Source organism: Aegilops tauschii, chromosome 3, assembly GCF_002575655.3.
Source record: "Aegilops tauschii subsp. strangulata cultivar AL8/78 chromosome 3, Aet v6.0, whole genome shotgun sequence".
Classification (NCBI taxonomy): domain Eukaryota; kingdom Viridiplantae; phylum Streptophyta; class Magnoliopsida; order Poales; family Poaceae; genus Aegilops; species Aegilops tauschii.
This window is the reverse complement of record NC_053037.3, coordinates 600,958,483-600,979,874: the sequence shown is the minus strand read 5'-3', so window position 1 is coordinate 600,979,874 and position 21,392 is coordinate 600,958,483. Positions and strand designations below refer to the sequence as shown.

General features: G+C 45.8%; 2 protein-coding genes across 2 annotated transcripts; one reads left to right on the top strand and one right to left on the bottom strand.

The window, feature by feature from the left end:
* The first annotated feature begins 496 nt into the window (after positions 1 to 496).
* Positions 497 to 1,542, top strand: LOC109737204 (ras-related protein Rab-2-A-like). The gene is made up of 5 exons (XM_020296401.1): positions 497 to 539; positions 631 to 770; positions 994 to 1,076; positions 1,186 to 1,390; positions 1,474 to 1,542. The coding sequence occupies exons 1-5, from the start codon at positions 497 to 499 to the stop codon at positions 1,540 to 1,542; spliced, it is 540 nt and encodes a 179-aa protein (XP_020151990.1).
* Positions 1,543 to 17,718: 16,176 nt separating this feature from the next.
* On the bottom strand, positions 17,719 to 20,965 carry LOC120976091 (uncharacterized). Its single transcript, XM_040402914.2, has 2 exons — positions 18,270 to 20,965; positions 17,719 to 17,965 (listed from the first exon to the last, which is right to left on the bottom strand). The coding sequence occupies exons 1-2, from the start codon at positions 20,963 to 20,965 to the stop codon at positions 17,719 to 17,721; spliced, it is 2,943 nt and encodes a 980-aa protein (XP_040258848.2).
* Between the last annotated feature and the right edge of the window lie 427 nt (positions 20,966 to 21,392).

Genomic DNA, 21,392 nt, shown 5'->3' with positions numbered 1-21,392 from the left:
ATCGGTATGGATCGCGGGAGGGCAAGTTGCATGATCCAATAGGCCAGCAGATTGTGGTTGTGGATCGGCGAACACTTCACTGCATCAAACGGTCCACCGCACTCACTCTAGCCGCCTCGCGCACTAAGGGGCTGTTTGGACGATAGCCCAGCGGCGCCTTACCAAAATTTTGGCGTTGACCACTGGCTTGGGCTGCCGTTTGGATCAAGGCCAAAAAATTGGTTGTCTGCCAAAATTTCGGTCGGCAGTTCAGTTTTCACGCCCGCGCGTGGGGGAAACAGCGGCGGCGGATTTCATCGCCAAAATATTGGCGCGCCATGGATTGGCAGGGCATGTGCGGGCGTCATCCAAACAACCCCTAATCCCCTAAACACCACGAGAGTTCTCGGAGAAGAGAGGAGGAGCCGCGGCGTCAGGGCCGGAGATATTTTTTTTTGATAAAGGGAATATACTAATATCGTGAAGATACCAATTACACCCGGCCTCAGGGCCGGAGATGTCGCTCTACAACTTCACGTACATCCTCATCGGCGACTCAGGTCCGTTCCCGAACGGTCAATCCCCTCCTCTTGCTGCTAGTTCCGTCCGTTTAGTGGAGATCTGATTGGATGCTCCGACGACCTACTGCAGGTGTCGGTAAGACATGCCTGCTGGTGCAGTTCCTCCACAAGGAGTTCCACCCTGTCGTTGATTTCAACATCGACACCGAGTGCGGGGACAAGATGATCACCATCGACAACAAGCCCGCCAAGCTCCTGATTTGGGACACGGTACTCTTTCCTCTCCACCCAGATCCACCATAGAAATTACTGCCAGCTGCGCATGAAACTATTAGTGTTGCCCAGCCCTGCTTCGAAATTGGACGCGGCATCTCTGCTAGATAGCACAGTGTGAATTTTGAGTTCCACAAGTTTGTCATGCCGTAAGCCCTAGTGTCACGTTCAGTTATCGGGGAAAATAATCCATCTTGTGCTGTCTGTGTTAACATTACAGCCAGGCCGACACGCATTCAGATCGTTAACTACACCACTCTACGACGAGGCTGTCGGTGCTCTCTTGGTTTATGACATCACCAGGTACCTCCCACTCCCAGAGACAATGGAAGCTGCCCTGTTCACTCAAGTGCATGGCTGCCTGAACTTTAATTATCCTGCTGTTTGTATCATAATCAATGATGACATTCAGGAGGGAGACTTTTAACTATCTCGCCAACTGGCTGCAAGATGCAAGGAAATATGCGCACCCTGGCATGACAATAATGCTGATTGGGAACAAATGCGATCTATCTCACAGCCGTGCAGTGAGCTATGAGGAAGGCGAGCAGTTTGCAAAGGACCATGGCCTTCTCTTTATGGAGGCATCTGCAAAAACTGCACAGAATGTTGTGGAGGTAATGCTTGTTTGACTCTTGGTGCATCTCTGCGCAACCAAGGCCTTTGTGTTGTTGATCATTTTCTCATGTTGTTTATGCAGGGTTTCCTTCAGACTGCTGTAGGAATATACAAGAAAATTCAAGATCCTTCCTCCGATCTATATAATTAGGTAATGTTTTACAGTTCAGTCATAATACTTATGTAGCTGTCCATTTTTAATAAAAAGTTTTACCACCTAAGTTTCTCTTGGATGAAGCAGAAACGCCTTTCGATTGATTCAAGACTGTTATGTGATCCTTAGGTTACGTTATTTAATATTGCACGATCTCAGTCCAGTTTCTGATGTATGTTTTACTACAGTACAAAATGTGGATGGGAGTGTTATGTGATCCTTAGGTTACGTTATTTAATATACCACGATTTCAGTCCAGTTTGTAATGTACAGAATTCTGAAAACGTAGGAATCGGGAAAACACATAATAAGATACAAATCCATGTGTTAGAGTGCTGGTCAAAGAACTGGAAAACTCAAGAATAGTTTATACAAGTTTTGAGTGTTTGGTTCACATGTATAGAAAAGCAGCACAGTCAAAAGATATGATTTTCTTTTTGGATTATATTACAGAACTAAGTACTTGGTCTCATACTATTTTGTCTAAGAAATCTAACAGAGATCTGAGTGAATCATAAAATTTATGTGTTCTTTAACTGAGATCGACGGAAATTTTCTGCTCCATTTCTTTAAACCAAAATGGATAAACAGTTTAATCAAAGGAAAATTTCTGATATTTATGATTTCCCCCACTTATAACTAGGAGGTCCAAGCGGAAGCGCATAATGCTATAATAACAGCGAACACGGTCCCCCTATACTCAGACCCTATTCTTTCAACATGTGTTTGCCTGATGAACTGTTACGTAAAAAACAGTTATTTTTGTTTTCTTTCATAAAAGCAGTTCTCTTGGTGATCTCATTGGAGTGTTGTCAACCCTAAGACGAAATGTTCTGTTTTTCTTATTTTTGCAGGTTAGCTGATTCAAAGTTGGCTACACACTGCCTAGCATCATTAGAGGTGCTGGTGCCTCGTCTTCCTATGGTAGCCGCTACCGTGGTTAATGTATTGATGTGCATGAAAACTTGTCGTGCGACACTATTTCGTGTGTCAATGGATTATGATCTAATGCTAAACATTTCAATAAATGTACAATGTGTCGGATTCCACAAATTGTATCCTTTAGTATGTGAGATTAAGTAAGAATGTGTGATTTGATGTTCCTCGTGTCCTTTTCATTTAAAGTCGTTAACCACCTAATCAGATTTAATAATATGGTTGCTAAGTCTTTAGGTATTTCTCAAGGCTCATCTTAAGTCCTTCAGCAAAGCAATCTTATTAACTTTGCATTTTGAGAAGATTGCTGAGTTAAATTCCGATAAAACCTACACTACTTTATTTGCAATTTGCATTAATTGTCTTTGAGGAACCTAAGCGTCGTGTCTACGATGATATGGGTATGTATGCCATGGGGCCAAATTTGTGCATGTTTGTTCTTTTGTAAAAGGAATGTGCACTTATCGCGGTAGCGCTCCTTGCCACCCCACGAATTCCTCCATGGCACCTTCCTCTGTGTGGTTTTGCTCCTTCTCTTCTTCTTTCTTACCTGTTGGAGCAAAACTTAATTGTAGGTGTGAGTATGTCAAACTCCTATGTTGACTTCACCACTAGTACCTGCTTCTACTGTGAATGGGAAATGATTTAGCAATTGGGGATTGCGAGCGCCGATGCTATACATAGCTTACTACCAGACGAAACTCGCGCTCACCTACAAAGATTGTTGAAAATATGTCAGCCCAATAACTGGTACAAAGCGGTTTTGGGAAGCTTCTGAGGACTGGTCCACGGAACTTTCTGTCTGATTTGAACAATTTTGGGAAGGTTCTACGTGGTTTTTTTTTTCATTTTTCTTTTCTGTGTTTTCCTCTATCGGTTTTTCTTATGCCTTTTTATTTTTGGTTTTCCTTTGCTTTCTTTTTTTTCAAAATGTGTGTTGAATTTTTTTAGCAAATTTTGAATAATTTTTACATGCACATTGAACATCTTCTAAATACATGTTAAACATTTTATCCAAATACATGTTGTGCATTTGTAAAATGCACAATGAATATTTTTTTAATATACTGTTTTTTTCCTAAATTTCATGAACAGTTTTTTAGAATTATGCAAATATTTGTGAAGTGTTAAAAAATTGAATGGTAGAAGATTTTTTTTATGTATTATATGACCATTTGGTAAAATTGAGCGAACATTTTTTTTACATTTCATGAACATTTGTTAGAATGTCATGAAACATATTTTTAAATGCATGATAATTTTTGAGTGTCACGAAAACATTCTTGTACGTTATGGACATTTTTACACTTTCTAAATATCAGACATCTTTTTTGAATGGTAAGAATATTTTCTAAAATTTTCGTTAGCAATTTTTTCAGTGCACCAATATTTTTCAAATTTAAATTTTTAAAAAAATTAAGTACATTATTAAGTTTTTGAAATATATTTATTCAAATATTCCGAAATATGGGCAAAAGTAGAAACCGAATGAATGAGCTAAGAAACGGGATACTGGCCGAGCCACTAGCTTGTCGCTTCAGGCGAAGCTACACTCGGTCTCCCACAAAGGAAGGGCAAACCCTATTTGGCGCCCCTAGGGTCAATTACATGCAAAATGGCACACGGTGGACAGCCTTGTTCCCTTCGCTAGGTTTCATGGGTTGGCCCATCGACGCATGTTTTCTGAAAACTCCTAACCGGTTTTGGAACTTTCTAGAAGCTTCTTGTTTCTGGGTTTTTCCGCTAGTTTTTGTCCGATTTTCCTTTTTTTCACTTGTTTCTTTTTCATACGACTGAACTTTTTTAAAATTTGATTCTATTTTAAAATTGTGCAGCTTTCACAAAGTCATATAAAAAATTCAAATTCATCATTTTTCAAATTTTGTGAACTTTTTTCAAATTCATTTTTTAAATTTTTGAACTTTTCATAATTTCATGAAGTTTTTCAAATTCGCAAACTTTTTTGAAATTTCGAGAACTTTCTCAAATTTCGGAAAGTTTCTCTTAGTCTATGACATCACCAGGTACTTGCCACTGACAATGAAAGCTGCCCTGTTCGAACAAGTGCATTGCTGCTGAACTTCAAGTACCCCGACGAGAGGGAACAGAGGAGAGGCGTAGTAGGGGCCCGGGAGAGAACTGGGCCGAATCTGTATGGATCGCGGGAGGGCAAGCACGGAGATAAGAGAGGCCACTTCTCTCTATTAGCTAGCTAACACAGTATACGAAACCCCTAAATTAACCCTCCAAAACCTTCTAACAACCCCCCCCCCCCCCTCAAAAATAAAAAATAAAACCCCTGCTTCTGCCAGCTGCTGACGCATCAATGCCTTTTGGTCCTGATTGGTGTTACCAACCAGGACTAAAGGTGCTCCTGCCTGGGCGCCCTGCGGCGGCCACGTGGAGCCCCTTCTGTCCCGGCTCGTAAGCGAATCGGGACTAAAGGTTTTGGGCTTTAGTACCAACCCTGTAGGCGTTGTTTGGATAGGCAGAATATAAAGAACGCGATCTCTACAAACCAGGAAAACTGTTTAACAGAATAAAACCTTGTTTGTTTGTTCCAACAAATTCGTGGATATAGCAAACCAGGATCCCTAAAACCCAGGATTTCAGGTTTATAGAAAAACGAGTATTAGTTGTTTTTCCAAAAACACGATTAGCATATACTTATCGTAACTATTTCTCCCCGAATCCTGGGCACGGCTGCTTTGTATACGAAGCATGCACGACCAGCGTCGCTCGGCGACGGCCAACTCTAGCAGCTGTGATTCGATGCCGATGAAGGGAGGTAGGCGCGGCGACCTCGGCGTCGAGGGAAGCAGTCGCTGGCGTCCACAGACCACACGTGCTCAGTCATGACGGCCTAAGTGGAGGCAAGCAGCGTCGTATATGAGCCGAGGAGCTTGCCAGAAGGGCACGACTGGCTGCCGTCATAGTAGGCGGCGTCAAGCCTATTCAGGGCCCAATGGATGCACTACCGGCGACGTGGGCGTACAGGGCATGCATCCGCCGGCGGCCAACCACCGGAGGAGTCGCCACGAACCTCGTCACGGCTGTCCCGTCACCGTGGGTGGCGTCAAGCCTATGCATGCCGCCCGCGGCGATGAGGGATCAGAGATCAAAGGAAGAAGCCTGGCCTAATTACGGACGGAAATACGAATGGCTAATTGCTATCCAAAGAAAGCACTGAGCCAACTAGATTTGCGCTTTTCTAGTCCAAACAAAGTTTTCCACAAGCTGATTATTAACCGAAAAATTAGTAAAACCAGTTTTTGCGAAACATCGGCTAGAAACTCGTTTTATATATTCCCGTGGCTAATATCTACTAGCCAAACAACACCTTAGTCCCGGTTCCAGAACCGGGGCTAATGGACATGTGAACCGGAGACAAATGATCCGTTTTCTACTACTGGTTCCCCCGCTGGTCGTCACACGCTCCGCCACTAGGACCAGGTACTTCCCTTTTTCACACGCCACTCGGCTCGGGAGCTCTACCTGCCCGTCGCCGGTTCCAGCTCCCCACCATGGCGAACGCAGCTCCCCTCAGCCCCCACACGACACACTACGGTGAGGAGGAGGACGGGGGAGGCGGCCATGGCTATGGGTCGACGCCACGACGGGAGAGGAGGCTCGGGCCGAGCACGGCGCAATAAAATTTTCGACGGCATGACGGGAGAGGATGTTGGCGTGAGCGCGACAGAAAAATCGCCGGCGGCGACTATGGGAAACAAATTTGTGTGGTCGACTCGAGAGACGAGGAGATAAGGTGGAGGACAGCGGCGACACATCGCGTTCTCTCTGGTTCCTTCCGTCGCACGTGGGCCTCCAGGGACATGTGCAACAGCCTCGTGTGGGACGCGTGGTCTGTTAGCAGCCTAACAATATCTCTCTCGATCTATGACTCTCACATACGAATTCTTGTAGCAATAGTGGATTACAATCTCACATACATGAATTGGGGGAAGAACAGGGTGCCGCCGCCGCCGGGTTCGTGATCCACTGGATGAGTCTTCGCTTCTACGCCAGCATGTAGGTATAGGGAGCGGTTGGCAGATCACACCCACTCTGGCCCATGCACCTTTGGGTTGGGCCGTCGCTGGCGGTTGGGCCGTAGCGCATACGGGTCCGTGAGGCTGTCAGTTGATGGAGCCCTCCTGCCAGTGGCCTTGACACCCCCTCCTTCTTGTGATGAGGCTTGCCCCCAAGCCTCAGCTTCTGGAAAGCAGGCTTGAAGTTCTTGCTTGTCTTCCCAAGTGTCGGCGATCACAGTGTAGGGTAACGCAGCAGAAAATAAAAAATTTCCGACCTACGCACCAGCCCAGGACCACTATGGAGACTGCATACATGGTTTGATCTTTTTCGTTACCGACTCGTAGCGCAGCGGAAAGTAGAGTCGATGACGATCGGCGGTGCAGATCCCCGCAGCTAGGATTTACAACCTCCCAACCGCGAGGATGTATACCCTCATCTGCTCCTCGGACAGCCCTCCGGGAGGCGGTCGAACAGCCTCCCAGATGGTGTCGCGGACAGCCCTTCGGGAGGACCTTCGAAACTCGAACGGTCACTCGGACAGCCCTTCGGGAGGACCTTCGAAACTCGGACGGTCACACGGACAGCCCTTCGGGAGGCACTCACGAACTAAGACCGAAACTACGATCTCTCTACAGAGTTGCACACATACGGTGTCATCTATCCGGCAGGGCTTCGCCGTCCAGAACTAGTTCCCACCGGAACCCAGACAGCCTTTCGGCTCTACGAAACTCTTTTCGTGGGAGGGAGAGAAGAAGCCAGATAATGCATGGCATGTGTATGAGAGCAAGGGATGATCCTTTAGGCAGCCCCCTCCACCCCTATTTATAGGCCAAGCCCAAGGGTGGCTTCTCCAAGAAGCCAAGGGGGAAAATACCAAAAAGGCCCTCAAGGTGGCTTCTCCAAGAAGCCAAGCAAAAAGCACTTTCACTATTCATGACGACATTTTTCAGCGTCCGTTCGAACTGAAAATATTTATGTGGGCTCAGAACATTTCCAGTACCCACTAAAATAATTTTCAACGCGTTCCGAAACAATTTCGGTTTAGTGATTTTCATCTGCGAAAAGCAAACAAGAATGCGTTTTCACTATTCATGAAGACAATTTTTCGCGTCCACTAAATCCGAAAATATTTCTGTGGGTGTTAGAATAATTCCAGTACCCACTAAAATGATTTTGGATTCGTTCTGAAACAATTTCAGATTAGTCAATTTCATCTGCGAAAAACAGCCAAAGCGGTACCGGCAGCTCCGGAACATTTCCGGTTTTTATCTCAGAAAATTCCAAAAAGCTTCCAGAATGATTCTGGCATCCTCCAAGAATTATCAGGCATGTGCCGAAACCAATTTGACTTATTGGTGTATCCCGAAACAACTTTTCGGTATCATCGAAACTTATCCGATGACCTCTCTCTGCGGTACGATTCCGCTGTCCGAAACTTTTCGGTGTCCGAAACTTTTTCGGTGATTTTCTCTCAGACTCCCTGTCTAGTATTCAGCAGATAGATGACCCTTAAGCGTGTGACCCTATAGGTTCGGTGAAGTATAGACATGACCTGGAACCCCTTCCGATCAATGTTCAACATCGGAGCCATGGACACCCATATTGACCCCTATACCCACACGAATGAATATTCGAGTGAACCTCCAGTTGAGGTGAGCTATTCCTGTTGCTTCACGATATATCACAAACACCTGAGGTGAGATTTATTGCATCCCCGTGGGCCAACACTTTGTCCACTATGCAAGTTACCTCGTTACCGGTTTTGTTCTCTTTTCTCGTTTCGTGTTCCGGCATCCCCGTGATCAAATCACAAAGTGTCTGGCCAGACGATGATGGACACCGTAACACCGAGTGGGCCCGAGTATATCTCTCCATCGTCGGAGGAGCAAATCCCAATCTTGAGCTATCAAGTTACTTGACACACTTTTCCATGAACCCGTAAGCCGCCGTAATAGCCACCCATTTACGGATGACGTTTAACAAACCCCAAAGTTCATGAAGCAAGCATGAAGAAACTCGATACTCTCATGGTCTAAGGAATCATGCAAACGTTAACCATCTCTGTGTTATGTACCAATAAACTTGTGACGAATGAATCTCTTAGCATAACATCAATCCGGGTCAATTCAACACAAATGTTCTCTTAACATTGTGCCCTCAAAATTGCTGGCATAGACATGCCCATGATCAGGAAAACAGAACCATCATGCAACACTTGAGCTAGTCTTAGAGGCCAGACTAGGAATACTTCTTACCGTTTATTATTCCACACGTGCATATGAGTCTTCCTCCGAGCCTCGTGGATATTGCAGACTCGAGAATCATTGCAGTTATAGCATGGAACATAAACATAATTATGAACTCGGAGATAAATAATATCATTTATTATTGCCTCTAGGGCATATCTCCTACAGACTCCCACTTGCACTAGAGTCAATAATCTAGTTTATGCTAATGCACTTCACACCTGTGGCACACCGGTGTAAATATGCTTCGCTTGTGGTATAGCCTGATGTCCAACGGATCTGACGACTTCAGTTCCGTGTGTATCTTTGCATGTCCTCGCGTTTTCACGTTTTCACAAAATTCATATTTTGTGTGGACTTGGCTTTGTATGTATGTGAATCACAGGTCGAACCTGGATTCCTCAGACTGAGTTATGGAGCAACTACCTGCAGTAGTGTCCCATTGTCAAAAGCCATCTTGGAACTATACTAAGTTCATGAATGAACTATATGGTTCAACATCTTCTTTGTCGCTTCTAAAGCGTCAACATACTTAGCCCTTGTTATAGAGTTCGCCACAGTAACTAGTTTGAACAAATTCCAACTAACTGTGCCACCACATTGTGTGTTACACAAAACCCTTAATTTAAATCAAAAATCGCATGGAGAAAAGATGAAGACTGTATCGATGTAACATTTTACAACGAACTCTTCATGATCTCTGCTTGCGAGAAAACCATGTCATCAGTACTTACTCTAGTACTCTGTGACATCTTTCACTGTTGTCCCATGATCAGTAATTTGATCACTTTGGTATCCACACTCGCAACACCTTGGGAGTATCGGACATATCTGGTTGTTTTACATACCATGGAATACATGATTAATCCAAACACAAAAGTGTGTGGAATCTGCATCATGTATTTTACTCATCAGTGTTTTGGGACACCGAGTCTTGCAAAAACTCTTTCCATGTGACTTTGGCAAGAATCACTCCTTGGCGTTTTAAATGCTAAAAGGTTTTAGCATCTTGTCAATATGTATTCATTGCTTAGCCCCATTAGGTAAATCTATCTCCATAGATCATCATGCCTAATATTGAGGCTATTTAGCCTAAGCACTTCATCGAAAAACTATTTTCAAATGAAGTCCTAATTTGTGTCAAGAAATTTATTTCCAATTACCAATGTGCCAAGCACATAAGGTTTTTAGAAATATTATTACGCTCCCACTTACTTTCTTGAATTACAAGCATCTTCGTTACCCATTGATGAAGTCAAAACCCTTTGACCATTTCATCAAAACACGAAGATTCCAACTCCATTTTGCTCTCTTCTGTCCATTGCTGGAACTCTGAAGTTTGCATACCTACTAGCATCCTCTGGATCGACAAATTACTTTGGACTGTATCATATACAAGTCCTAGCTTTCATTTCCATCAGATGGAAATCCTTTTATCATCCATGTTTCATATCTCATGATTGAAATATGTATTAATTGCTAGTTCAACCCGAACCGACTTTAAGCATCGCTATGATGAAAACAACCTCATCGTAGTCAACTCTTGAACTTGTTATTTCAACAAGTCGAGCTTTATGGATAAAACATTTTATCCGTATCAGTTTTAAGTTCCATAAATATTCGTTAGACTCTAAGTCTTCCGAAAGGTGTATCAAGGTTTAAATCTTGAATCACTTATATGGAAACTAACTCGGGTTGTATTGGCATTTAGCCAATTCCGGAGTCAGGGTCCATCAACGCTTCCTTGTGCATCGTAGGTATAATATTGTCTAACAACAATATCTCGTTTGCGGACCTGAGAGGTTTGCACGAGCCTTGCCTACGTGGTTCAGCTGCAAGTCCGACCGAAGTTCATACATTTTATTGTAGAGACCTCCGTATCAGACGCAGTAGGAAACTCTGGAATTACTTCCAAGGTCTCTTTCCTTTGATCTGATGACGTAGATACTATTTATCTCGTCGAGTTGCACTATTCTCTCACTCACCTTTTTGAAAGAACCATTCTTTTTAAAAGCACACCGTTTCGCGGCAAAACTATTTGCCTCGGTATAGTGAGGGAGGAATACCCAAAATTTTGGTATAACCTACAAAGTAGCACTTGTCTGATTTGGAATAGGTTTGTAACCTTTTACACAAGCCCCATATTCCAAATGTTAAGAAAAGATATAACATGGTTGGGCGTACCATACCATGGCTTCATATCAACAGACCCGATGTAGCTCTTTTCAGTGTAAAAGCCGCAGTCTCTAAAGCATCACTTTAAAAGGGATAATGGCAAATTTATTTATGTCATCGTTGACCTTACCATGTCATAAATGGTTTGATTACATCTCCACGGACTTTCCACTTGCAGTGGTGTTCCGGGAGGTGCAAGTTTATGAAACCCCTTTCACAACTCATCAGACATTCACTAAACATGTAACTCAAATATTCCTTTGTGCAATCAAATTGCAGAAACATAATTTTCTTGTTACAATAACTTCTACTTCATTTTTGAGAACCTTTCGAATGATTTCAAGAGATCCAGACTTACGTCTCATCAAGTAAATATCCGTATATCTACTTGAGTCATTTCTGAAGATAAATAAATCCACCACTAACAACACTTATCGGACTACACACATCAAATGTATGATCACTAATAAGTTTGTTGTTCGTTCCTTATGGCCTGTGAACGGTATTTTAGTCACTTCACTTTTTGGAGGAAAGTTGCAAGTGTCAGATGATTCAAAATCAAAAAGACTTCAAAATCCATCATAATGGAATTTTCCATGCGGGTTTCTCCAATGTGACCAAATGTAGTGCCACACTTGTGTGGTATTCTTTTAGTCTTGCGACATTTGCGTCAGTGTTATGGATGTATCATATTACCCTCAATATTCATAACATACGTCCCATCGATGATGGAAGTATGGCCCTTATGTTATTCATAATACTTAACAACAATTGTTGTTTTTATGAACAACTCTTTTTCAACAAACATTGTGCAATGGGCTAGAGTGTATGAAACTCTCAAATGAATTATGAAAGTAAACCCAGAGGTATTGTATTATTATCAATATTCATAACATACATCTCATTCATAATGAAAGTATGGCCCTTGTGTTATTCATAACATCGAACATAAAAAGTTCTCTTATGAACAACCTTCTTGCAAGATACCTTATGCAATGGGATAGAGTTTGTAAAACTCTAAATGAATTATGAAAATAAATACAGACGGCAATACACCGATGGAAGGTATAGTAACATTTACTATGTTCCCTGTGTATACCTTAACCTCATTTCTAGCTAGTCTTTCAGGCCATAGTAGTTCTTACATCGAGTTGCAACAATGCAATCGAGCGGGCATTTTTGTGATGAACTCACAATACCCAAGAATTAGTGATTAACATGTTTAACCATAATTCGCAAGAACTATATCTTTGACCAGCCTTCTATACATCAAAAACTTGTATGACATTCATACATGAGCTGGATATTCCAGTCTTCTTTCCTTTTGCCTTTATACTTCTAGCAGTTTAACTTTTAGTATTTCTCCTACTCTCAGAAGAAGCATCCAACTTAAGAGTGGCATTAGCCCCGGACTTCCTAGGCGTGTAAGTCATACTAACACCCTTTGGACACTTCCTTTCTCTTTAAGTTGTTGTTTTATTCACCTTTCATTATATGACAGGCGTTCTTCTGGATCCCTTTCCCAACAGTCAAATGCATAGTAAACACTTTTACTAATACTTGCAAACAAACATTGCTTTGTTTGTATCTGAAAATAATTTTCAGTTCCATGAATATCATATAACTATCCCAACTTTCGAAGTTTGGGTTTCATGGAAGCAAACATATTCCACTTGACCGTAACAGAATTCTAGCTTTTGGATCGCAGGGCGAGAGTCACATGATCCATAGCATTAGCGGGAGGATACGAAAAGCATGCGATAGGACAAAGTCCTTCTCGGCACTTTTGAGGACAATCCTCATATTACGTTACCAATCGTAAAGTTTTAACCAGATATTTAACAACTATTCAATTTTAATAGGGAAGGTGGAAATGCGAGCCATTATTCTACAACTATTATGCAAGAAACACTTAGACAGTGTTCATAATTAATTGCACTGAGAATTAAACATGTTAATTCAACAGTGCGCTCCCACTCAAATCAATATCTCTCATAATTGATTTAGAGTGATTCAAGATCCACATTTCTATTCGATGCCATTGACGGGTTCATCACTGATGACACGAATTCCAATCGGTAGGCCAACTTGCCGATCACATCTCTATGTGATTCTTGTTCATCTTTCGATGGGCGTGTTCCGAGCTCAGGACTCTCCTGCCTGAACGTCAAAGACAACCAAGTGATCTTGCTGCGAGGTCTGACCTCACCCACCTCATTCCTCTCGATTCGTTCGTGCTCATGTGTACATGGCGCACCCCGAAAAGATACGAATTTCAGACGGTGCTACACTTGGGTGAACACTAACTACTTTGATATTTTAAGTGAGAGATCACCCTAATAAAAAGCGACTACTGCGCAATCAAGAAGGGTGCATCATAAGGGATAAACATCTCAGGCAATTCATAATAGCATGATATGGTATAGCCCTTTCCGACGGAGAAGTATTTCATTTCTTCGTCTTCGGCATTCGCGTCGGTGTTCACCTTCGCGAAGATTGCCACCACCTTGTCGATGCACCAGATAATATTGCTATCTCTATAGCTAACAAAATAATGCATTACAACAAGGTTGACACGCAGGTCATTAAAGTGCAATCATATGGCTCTAGCCATCATGCCAAATCATGACACGCAGGTCATGTTAACCAAATTACATCATATAGTCATCTCATACATAATCGAATTAGTATGAGCACTGCTATACCACATCACATGCACATCCTGCAAAACCAAGTTAGACGCCTCTAATCGGTTTATGCAAAATTTATTTTACGTGGCTTCTAAGGTTTTGACTTAAACCGCAGCTACCAACATTTTATCATCAAGTATGATTATTCAGGTTGCTAGATTAACATCTTGGGGTGTATGAAACACGGGATAATTAAATCTCGAGCCCCATACTAAACTTTGTCATACGCATGACCCCCGTGCAAATCATATCTGCAATGCCCTTTCATTTGCGAATTTCATCTTTCTTTTGACTACGGCAGAACCCAAAGAACTGATAGCACTTCCATGATCAATCAGGATCACAGATTGCCAGAACTTTGTCAAATTCCACCATGCTGTCTCGAGATTGAGCAAACGCAAATTCTAGGGAAGCAACAAGAACCTCGGGTAACAGATTTCATCTGTCACCCGCATAAATAATTTTCAGCAATAGATCTCATCTACTACCTAATTATATTATGCAATACCCATACATCTCCATGTATTCTAGATCGAAACCTGCATCTACGCATAGCACGGCTCTTGATGCCACTGTAGGGTAACGCAGCAGAAAACAAAAATTTTCCGACCTACGCACCAGCCCAGGACCACTATGGAGACTGCATACATGGTTTGATCTTTTTCGTTACCGACTCGTAGCGCAGCGGGAAGTAGAGTCGATGACGATCGGCAGTGCAGATCCCCGCAGCTAGGATTTACAACCTCCCAACCGCGAGGATGTATACCCTCATCTGCTCCTCGGACAGCCCTCCGGGAGGCGGTCGAACAGCCCCCCAGACGGTGTCGCGGACAGCCCTTCGGGAGGACCTTCGAAACTCGAACGGTCACTCGGACAGCCCTTCGGGAGGACCTTCGAAACTCGGACGGTCACATGGACAGCCCTTCGGGAGGCACTCACGAACTAAGACCGAAACTACGATCTCTCTACAGAGTTGCACACATACGGTGTCATCTATCCGGCAGGGCTTCGCCGTCCAGAACTAGTTCCCACCGGAACCCAGACAGCCTTTCGGCTCTACGAAACTCTTTTCGTGGGAGGGAGAGAAGAAGCCAGATAATGCATGGCATGTGTATGAGAGCAAGGGATGATCCTTTAGGCAGCCCCCTCCACCCCTATTTATAGGCCAAGCCCAAGGGTGGCTTCTCCAAGAAGCCAAGGGGGGAAATACCAAAAAGGCCCTCAAGGTGGCTTCTCCAAGAAGCCAAGCAAAAAGCACTTTCACTATTCATGACGACATTTTTCAGCGTCCGTTCGAACTGAAAATATTTATGTGGGCTCAGAACATTTCCAGTACCCACTAAAATAATTTTCAACGCGTTTCGAAACAATTTCGGTTTAGTGATTTTCATCTGCGAAAAGCAAACAAGAATGCGTTTTCACTATTCATGAAGACAATTTTTCGCGTCCACTAAATCCGAAAATATTTCTGTGGGTGTTAGAATAATTCCAGTACCCACTAAAATGATTTTGGATTCGTTCTGAAACAATTTCAGATTAGTCAATTTCATCTGCGAAAAACAGCCAAAGCGGTACCGGCAGCTCCGGAACATTTCCGGTTTTTATCTCAGAAAATTCCAAAAAGCTTCCAGAATGATTCTGGCATCCTCCAAGAATTATCAGGCATGTGCCGAAACCAATTTGACTTATTGGTGTATCCCGAAACAACTTTTCGGTATCATCGAAACTTATCCGATGACCTCTCTCTGCGGTACGATTCCGCTGTCCGAAACTTTTCGGTGTCCGAAACTTTTTCGGTGATTTTCTCTCAGACTCCCTGTCTAATATTCAGCAGATAGATGACCCTTAAGCGTGTGACCCTATAGGTTCGGTGAAGTATAGACATGACCTGGAACCCCTTCCGATCAATGATCAACATCGGAGCCATGGACACCCATATTGACCCCTATACCCACACGAATGAATATTCGAGTGAACCTCCAGTTGAGGTGAGCTATTCCTGTTGCTTCACGATATATCACAAAAACCTGAGGTGAGATTTATTGCATCCCCGTGGGCCAACACTTTGTCCACTATGCAAGTTACCTCGTTACCGGTTTTGTTCTCTTTTCTCGTTTCGTGTTCCGGCATCCCCGTGATCAAATCACAAAGTGTCTGGCCAGACGATGATGGACACCGTAACACCGAGTGGGCCCGAGTATATCTCTCCATCGTCGGAGGAGCAAATCCCAATCTTGAGCTATCAAGTTACTTGACACACTTTTCCATGAACCCGTAAGCCGCCGTAATAGCCACCCATTTACGGATGACGTTTAACAAACCCCAAAGTTCATGAAGCAAGCATGAAGAAACTCGATACTCTCATGGTCTAAGGAATCATGCAAACGTTAACCATCTCTGTGTTATGTACCAATAAACTTGTGACAAATGAATCTCTTAGCATAACATCAATCCGGGTCAATTCAACACAAATGTTCTCTTAACATTATGCCCTCAAAATTGCTGGCATAGACATGCCCATGATCAGGAAAACAGAACCATCATGCAACACTTGAGCTAGTCTTAGAGGCCAGACTAGGAATACTTCTTACCGTTTATTATTCCACACGTGCATATGAGTCTTCCTCCGAGCCTCGTGGATATTGCAGACTCGAGAATCATTGCAGTTATAGCATGGAACATAAACATAATTATGAACTCGGAGATAAATAATATCATTTATTATTGCCTCTAGGGCATATCTCCTACACACAGCAGGGTCCGACCACCTAACCAGTACCTGTTCCACCATTGCTCCTCTCTTGCGGCGCCAACGTGTATCTAGGACAGCAGCTGGAACTGCAGGTACATCAGAAGGTGTTGGCAGTGTTTGTTGAACTTGCGTACCTTGTAGAACAGCTCGCCGGAGCATGGATGCGTGGAAGACCGGGTGTACGGAGGCGTGCGCTGGCAGCGCAAGCTTATACGCCACCTCATTGATCTTGGCGACAATCTCATACGGTCCATAGTAGCGAAACGAGAGCTTGTGGTTTGCTCTTTTGGCCACTGAAGTCTGAACGTACGGTTGGAGTTTCAGAAAAACCTTGTCGCCGACCTCAAAGGTTCGTTCAGACCTCCTCTTGTCTACTTGCTGTTTCATGCGCAGGCGCGCTCGCTGAAGATGTTGCTGGAGCAATTCTTGAATAAGAGTGCGCTCGTCCAGCCAAGTCTGTAGTGCTCGGACGGAGCAAGCATTGGTAGCAGTAATTCCCCAATGGCGTGGTTCATGGCCGAACATGGCTTTGAACGGAGTCATTTGGATGGCTGAATGTGGAGCAGCATTATACCAAAATTGCGCCAAAGGAAGCTAGTGGCTCCATCTTTTTGGACATGAGTGAGTGAAGCACCGGAGGAAAGTTTCAAGACATTGATTGACGCGCTCGGATTGCCCGTCGGTCTGTGGGTGGTTGGCAGTGCTCATCCGAAGCTCAGTACCAGCATGGCGGAAAAGTTCTTGCCAAAAATGGCTTGTGAAGACCGGATCACGGTCGGAAACAATGGACTGAGGAAACCCATGGATGGGATAGATGCGTTGCATGTAGAGAAAAGCCACTCGAGAAGCAGTATATGGGTGGGTGAGTGGAAGGAAATGAGCAAATTTGGTCATTTTGTCGACCAAAACCCAAATGCAGTTTGCTTGACCTGATTGGGGAAGTCCGTCAATGAAATCCATTGTAATCATATCCCATGGTGCAGAAGGAACTGGGAGAGGTTGTAGCAGCCCCGGGGAAGCAACCCGTTCAGATTTCGCTTGTTGGCAGATTGTGCAACACTGGACGTACTGGAGTATGTGATGCTTCATCTTGGGCCAAGCAAAGAGCCGCCGGATGCGTTTGTAGGTGACAGGGAAACCCGAGTGCCCGCCGACGGGACTGTCATGAAAAGCAGAGATGATTCGTTGCTGTAGAGAGGTGCTCCCGCCAAGCCAGATGCGGTTGCGAAATCGCAGCACTCCCTGGGACAGAGCGAAACGCCCCTTGGGGTCTGGCTTAACAGCTAGCTGTTCGAGTAGGCGTTGTGCTTGTGGATTGGCATTGTAACTGGCCACAATGTCGTCAAGCCAGGATGGCTGACAACTTGAGATGCCCAAGACTTGTTCTGTTTGCTGAAGGCGAGAAAGGGCGTCTGCCGCGCTGTTCTCGCTTCCCTTCTTGTAGCTGATCTTGTATTGGAGCCCCAATAGCTTTGTAAATGCACGCTGTTGCCACGGTGTGCTGAGTTGCTGTTCCTGCAGATACACCAAGCTGCGCTGATCCGTTTTGATCACAAACTCTACAGACTGCAGGTACGGTCTCCATTGATCTATTGCAGCGATAATAGCCAAAATTCTTTCTCATAAGTAGATAAGCCTCGGTATTTTGGGCAGAGTGCTTTGCTCATGAATGCGATAGGGTGCCCCTCTTGCTGCAATACCGCGCCGATTCCTGTATCGCACGCATCCGTCTCCATTGTAAACTGTTTCTGGAAATTGGGTAAGGCAAGGACTGGGGCGGATGTCAGGCTCGTCTTGAGGAGTTGAAAGCTCTGCTCAGTGTTATCCGTCCACACAAATGGTGTCCCTTTTTTGAGGAGATTGAAAAGGGGACGTGCCAGAATACCGAATTGCCTGACAAAGCGGCGATAGTACCCAGCTAGACCCAAGAACTGTCTCACTTCTTTGACATTGGTCGGAGTCGGCCAAGCTACCACATCTTTGATTTTGCTTGGATCCGTGGCAACGCCTTCCGCGCTGATAACATGCCCCAGATAAGAGATCCGCTGCTGCCCAAAAGCGCACTTGCTCAGCTTCACCTTCCATTGATCACGGCGCAAGAGGGTGAAGACCTGTCGGAGGTGTTCTGCATGTGCCTCCAATGTTTTGCTGAACACCAATATGTCATCGAAGAATGACAACACACACTCACGCAGTAGTGGCTGTAGAGTATCAGTCACAGCTTCGATGAAAGTGGCTGGCCCTCCTGCTAGCCCGAATGACAGCACCTTGAACTCAAAGTGCCCCGAGTGCGTTTGGAAAGCTGTTTTGAATTCCTCTCCGTCTGCCAATCTTATCTGGTGGTACCCGGCGCGCAAGTCTAGTTTGGAAAACCACTGGGCGCCGTGTAGTTCATCAAGCAGCTCCTCAATCACTGGCACCGGGTACTTGCCCACTATTGTCATTGCGTTAAGGTGTCTGTAGTCAACGCACAGTGGCCACGTTCCATCTTTTTTCTTGACTAGGATCACCGGCGAAGAGAAAGGGCTATGACTGCGTTGTATAATTCCAGCCTTCAGCATCTCTCGCACTTGTTTTTCTATCTCATCCTTGTGCTCTGGCTTCTGCCGATACGGCCGCAAGTTCACCAGTTGCGCGCCGGGCATGAGAGGTATCCGATGATCGCACGCGCGGCGTGGGGGCAGCTCCGTAGGCTCACCAAAGACATCTGAAAACTGGTCGATGACGGCCTGGATGTTGTCAGGAGTTGGTGCATAAATTTCATCCCCCTCTGTGATTTGGCAGAGCTGAATGACCTGGGACAAAGCCCCCTGTCGCTGAAGAGAGTACAGTTGCAGGCCGTTGATTTCTGAACATGGAGCGACGCCATCTGAGTGACCTTGCAAATGAGCCGGCCCTTGCGGTGTGGTAATCAACATATGCTTGCCACGCCAGTCCACGTTCATGGGGCTGTGTTCTTCTAGCCAGTCCATGCCCACAATGGCATCATAAGCTCCAAGCGGTAATATCTTCATATCGGTGGTAAATTCTTGGCCCTGTGTTGTCCAACAGCACTTGGGAATGTGAGATACACAGCAGAGTTCGCCTCCGTCGGCTACCTTGACACGGCAGGGCCGACGCAAGTGTACCACGCCTGACAGTGAGGAAGCGAGGCACGCATCGAGGAAGGAAGTTGAACTCCCCGAGTCCACCAGAACGAGGACCTCGCGCCCTTGCAGCCACGCATGTAGACGAATTGCCTTCGGGGCTGAACTGCCAGTGAGAGCGTGACGGGAAATTGCCATTGCTGTCTCTGTATGTTGTTCTTCGCGTCTTGGAGTGGGTGGACCGTCCGGGCTGTCAATGCTGAAGAGTTCCAGGAGCTCCTCCACCACGTGAAGTTGAACGCTGGTAGGACGGGTGTGCTCTTGCCCCCAGCGCTCGCCACACTTGAAGCATAGACCGCGAGCACGCCGATACTCACGCAGGGCCTTGAGCTTGGTTCCCTCGGCGCGGTTGGCGTCGATCGCCCGCCAGTCGGTGGCTGTCGTTGGAGTAGGCGGGCGCCCTTGAGGTGGAGGCGGGGGCAATACCATGGGCGTGCTTGCGTTGCCCCGCCCCGCCCAGTCGGTGGTGTTCTGCCTCGCTGGTGGAGTGCGCACACGCTCCTGAGCCACCCCGTCCGCCACCTCCTCCTGAAGTAGCGCCAGAGCGCAGGCCGTGTCGAGGTCCGGTGGTCTCTGAACCAGCACCACTGCACGGATGTCGGCGCGAAGTCCCTCCACAAAACGAGTGAGATAATAGTAAGGGTGAATTGATTCAGAATAAGCAGACAAATGGCTGATAATCAACTCAAACTGCTCAATATACTCAGCTACGGTAGTTTTCTGCGTCAGGGAATAAAACTGACGAATCAGTAACCGGTGTCGATCACGTCCAAAGCGCGTACACAACAGCGACGAAAACGACTCCCAATCAAGTTCAGAAAGTTTTTTCTGAACTGATTGCAACCACACGGACGCGGCTCCCGTGAAGTTCAGAGATGCCATAGGAACCCAGTACCTCTCCTGAATTCCAAACATATGAAAGTATTGTTCGCACAGTGTCTTCCACAATCGGGGGTTCTCTCCGGTGAACTGGGGAAACCCGATCGAAGGATGGGCCTGCCCGATCCCCGCAAGCAACTGACTGGCGTGCGCGTAAGGAGACGTGATGGAAGGTGAGATCAACGGAAACTGACCGTTGGCCGGGGTGGCCACCGACGCGAACGCCGGTGCCAGGCCCCGAGGTATGACGTCGATGCCGTGGTCGATTGACCCGAGGGCGTCGCCCTCCGCGCTCTTGCTGGTGCCGACGTGGTCACGCAGAGGCGCCGGTGGAGTAGGTGGTGGCGGCGCGCGTGCCGCCGCGGACTGCCCTTCTTCAGTCGGAGCCGGTCGCGCCTGTTGAAGCTCGGCGACCGCGACCGCGAGCTGGTCCACGCGCTTCTCCAGATCAGGCCGCCACTGGGCCAGATCGTCGAGCATGGCGGTGTGGCCGCGGATGTCGGCATGGATCGCGTCTAGGGAACCCGTCAGCTTGTCGAAGTAGTCCTTGAAAGATGGCTCCATGGCAGAGATCCGGTCCTTGATCGATTTCTGCAGTCTGGTCTCGATCAAGTGCGCCAGGACGCGGATCAGAGGCTTTGAATACCAGATGTTAGCAGCCTAACAATATCTCTCTCGATCTATGACTCTCACATACGAATCTTGTAGCAATAGTGGATTACAATCTCAGATACATGAATTGGGGGAAGAACAGGGTGCCGCCGCCGCAGGGTTCGTGATCCACTGGATGAGTCTTCGCTTCTACGCCAGCGTGTAGGTATAGGGAGCGGTTGGCAGATCACACCCACTCTGGCCCATGCACCTTTGGGTTGGGCCGTCGCTGGCGGTTGGGCCATGGCGCATACGGGTCCGTGAGGCTGTCAGTTGATGGAGCCCTCCTGCCAGTGGCCTTGACATGGTCTGTTCGATCAACTTTGATCGAACGACTAGC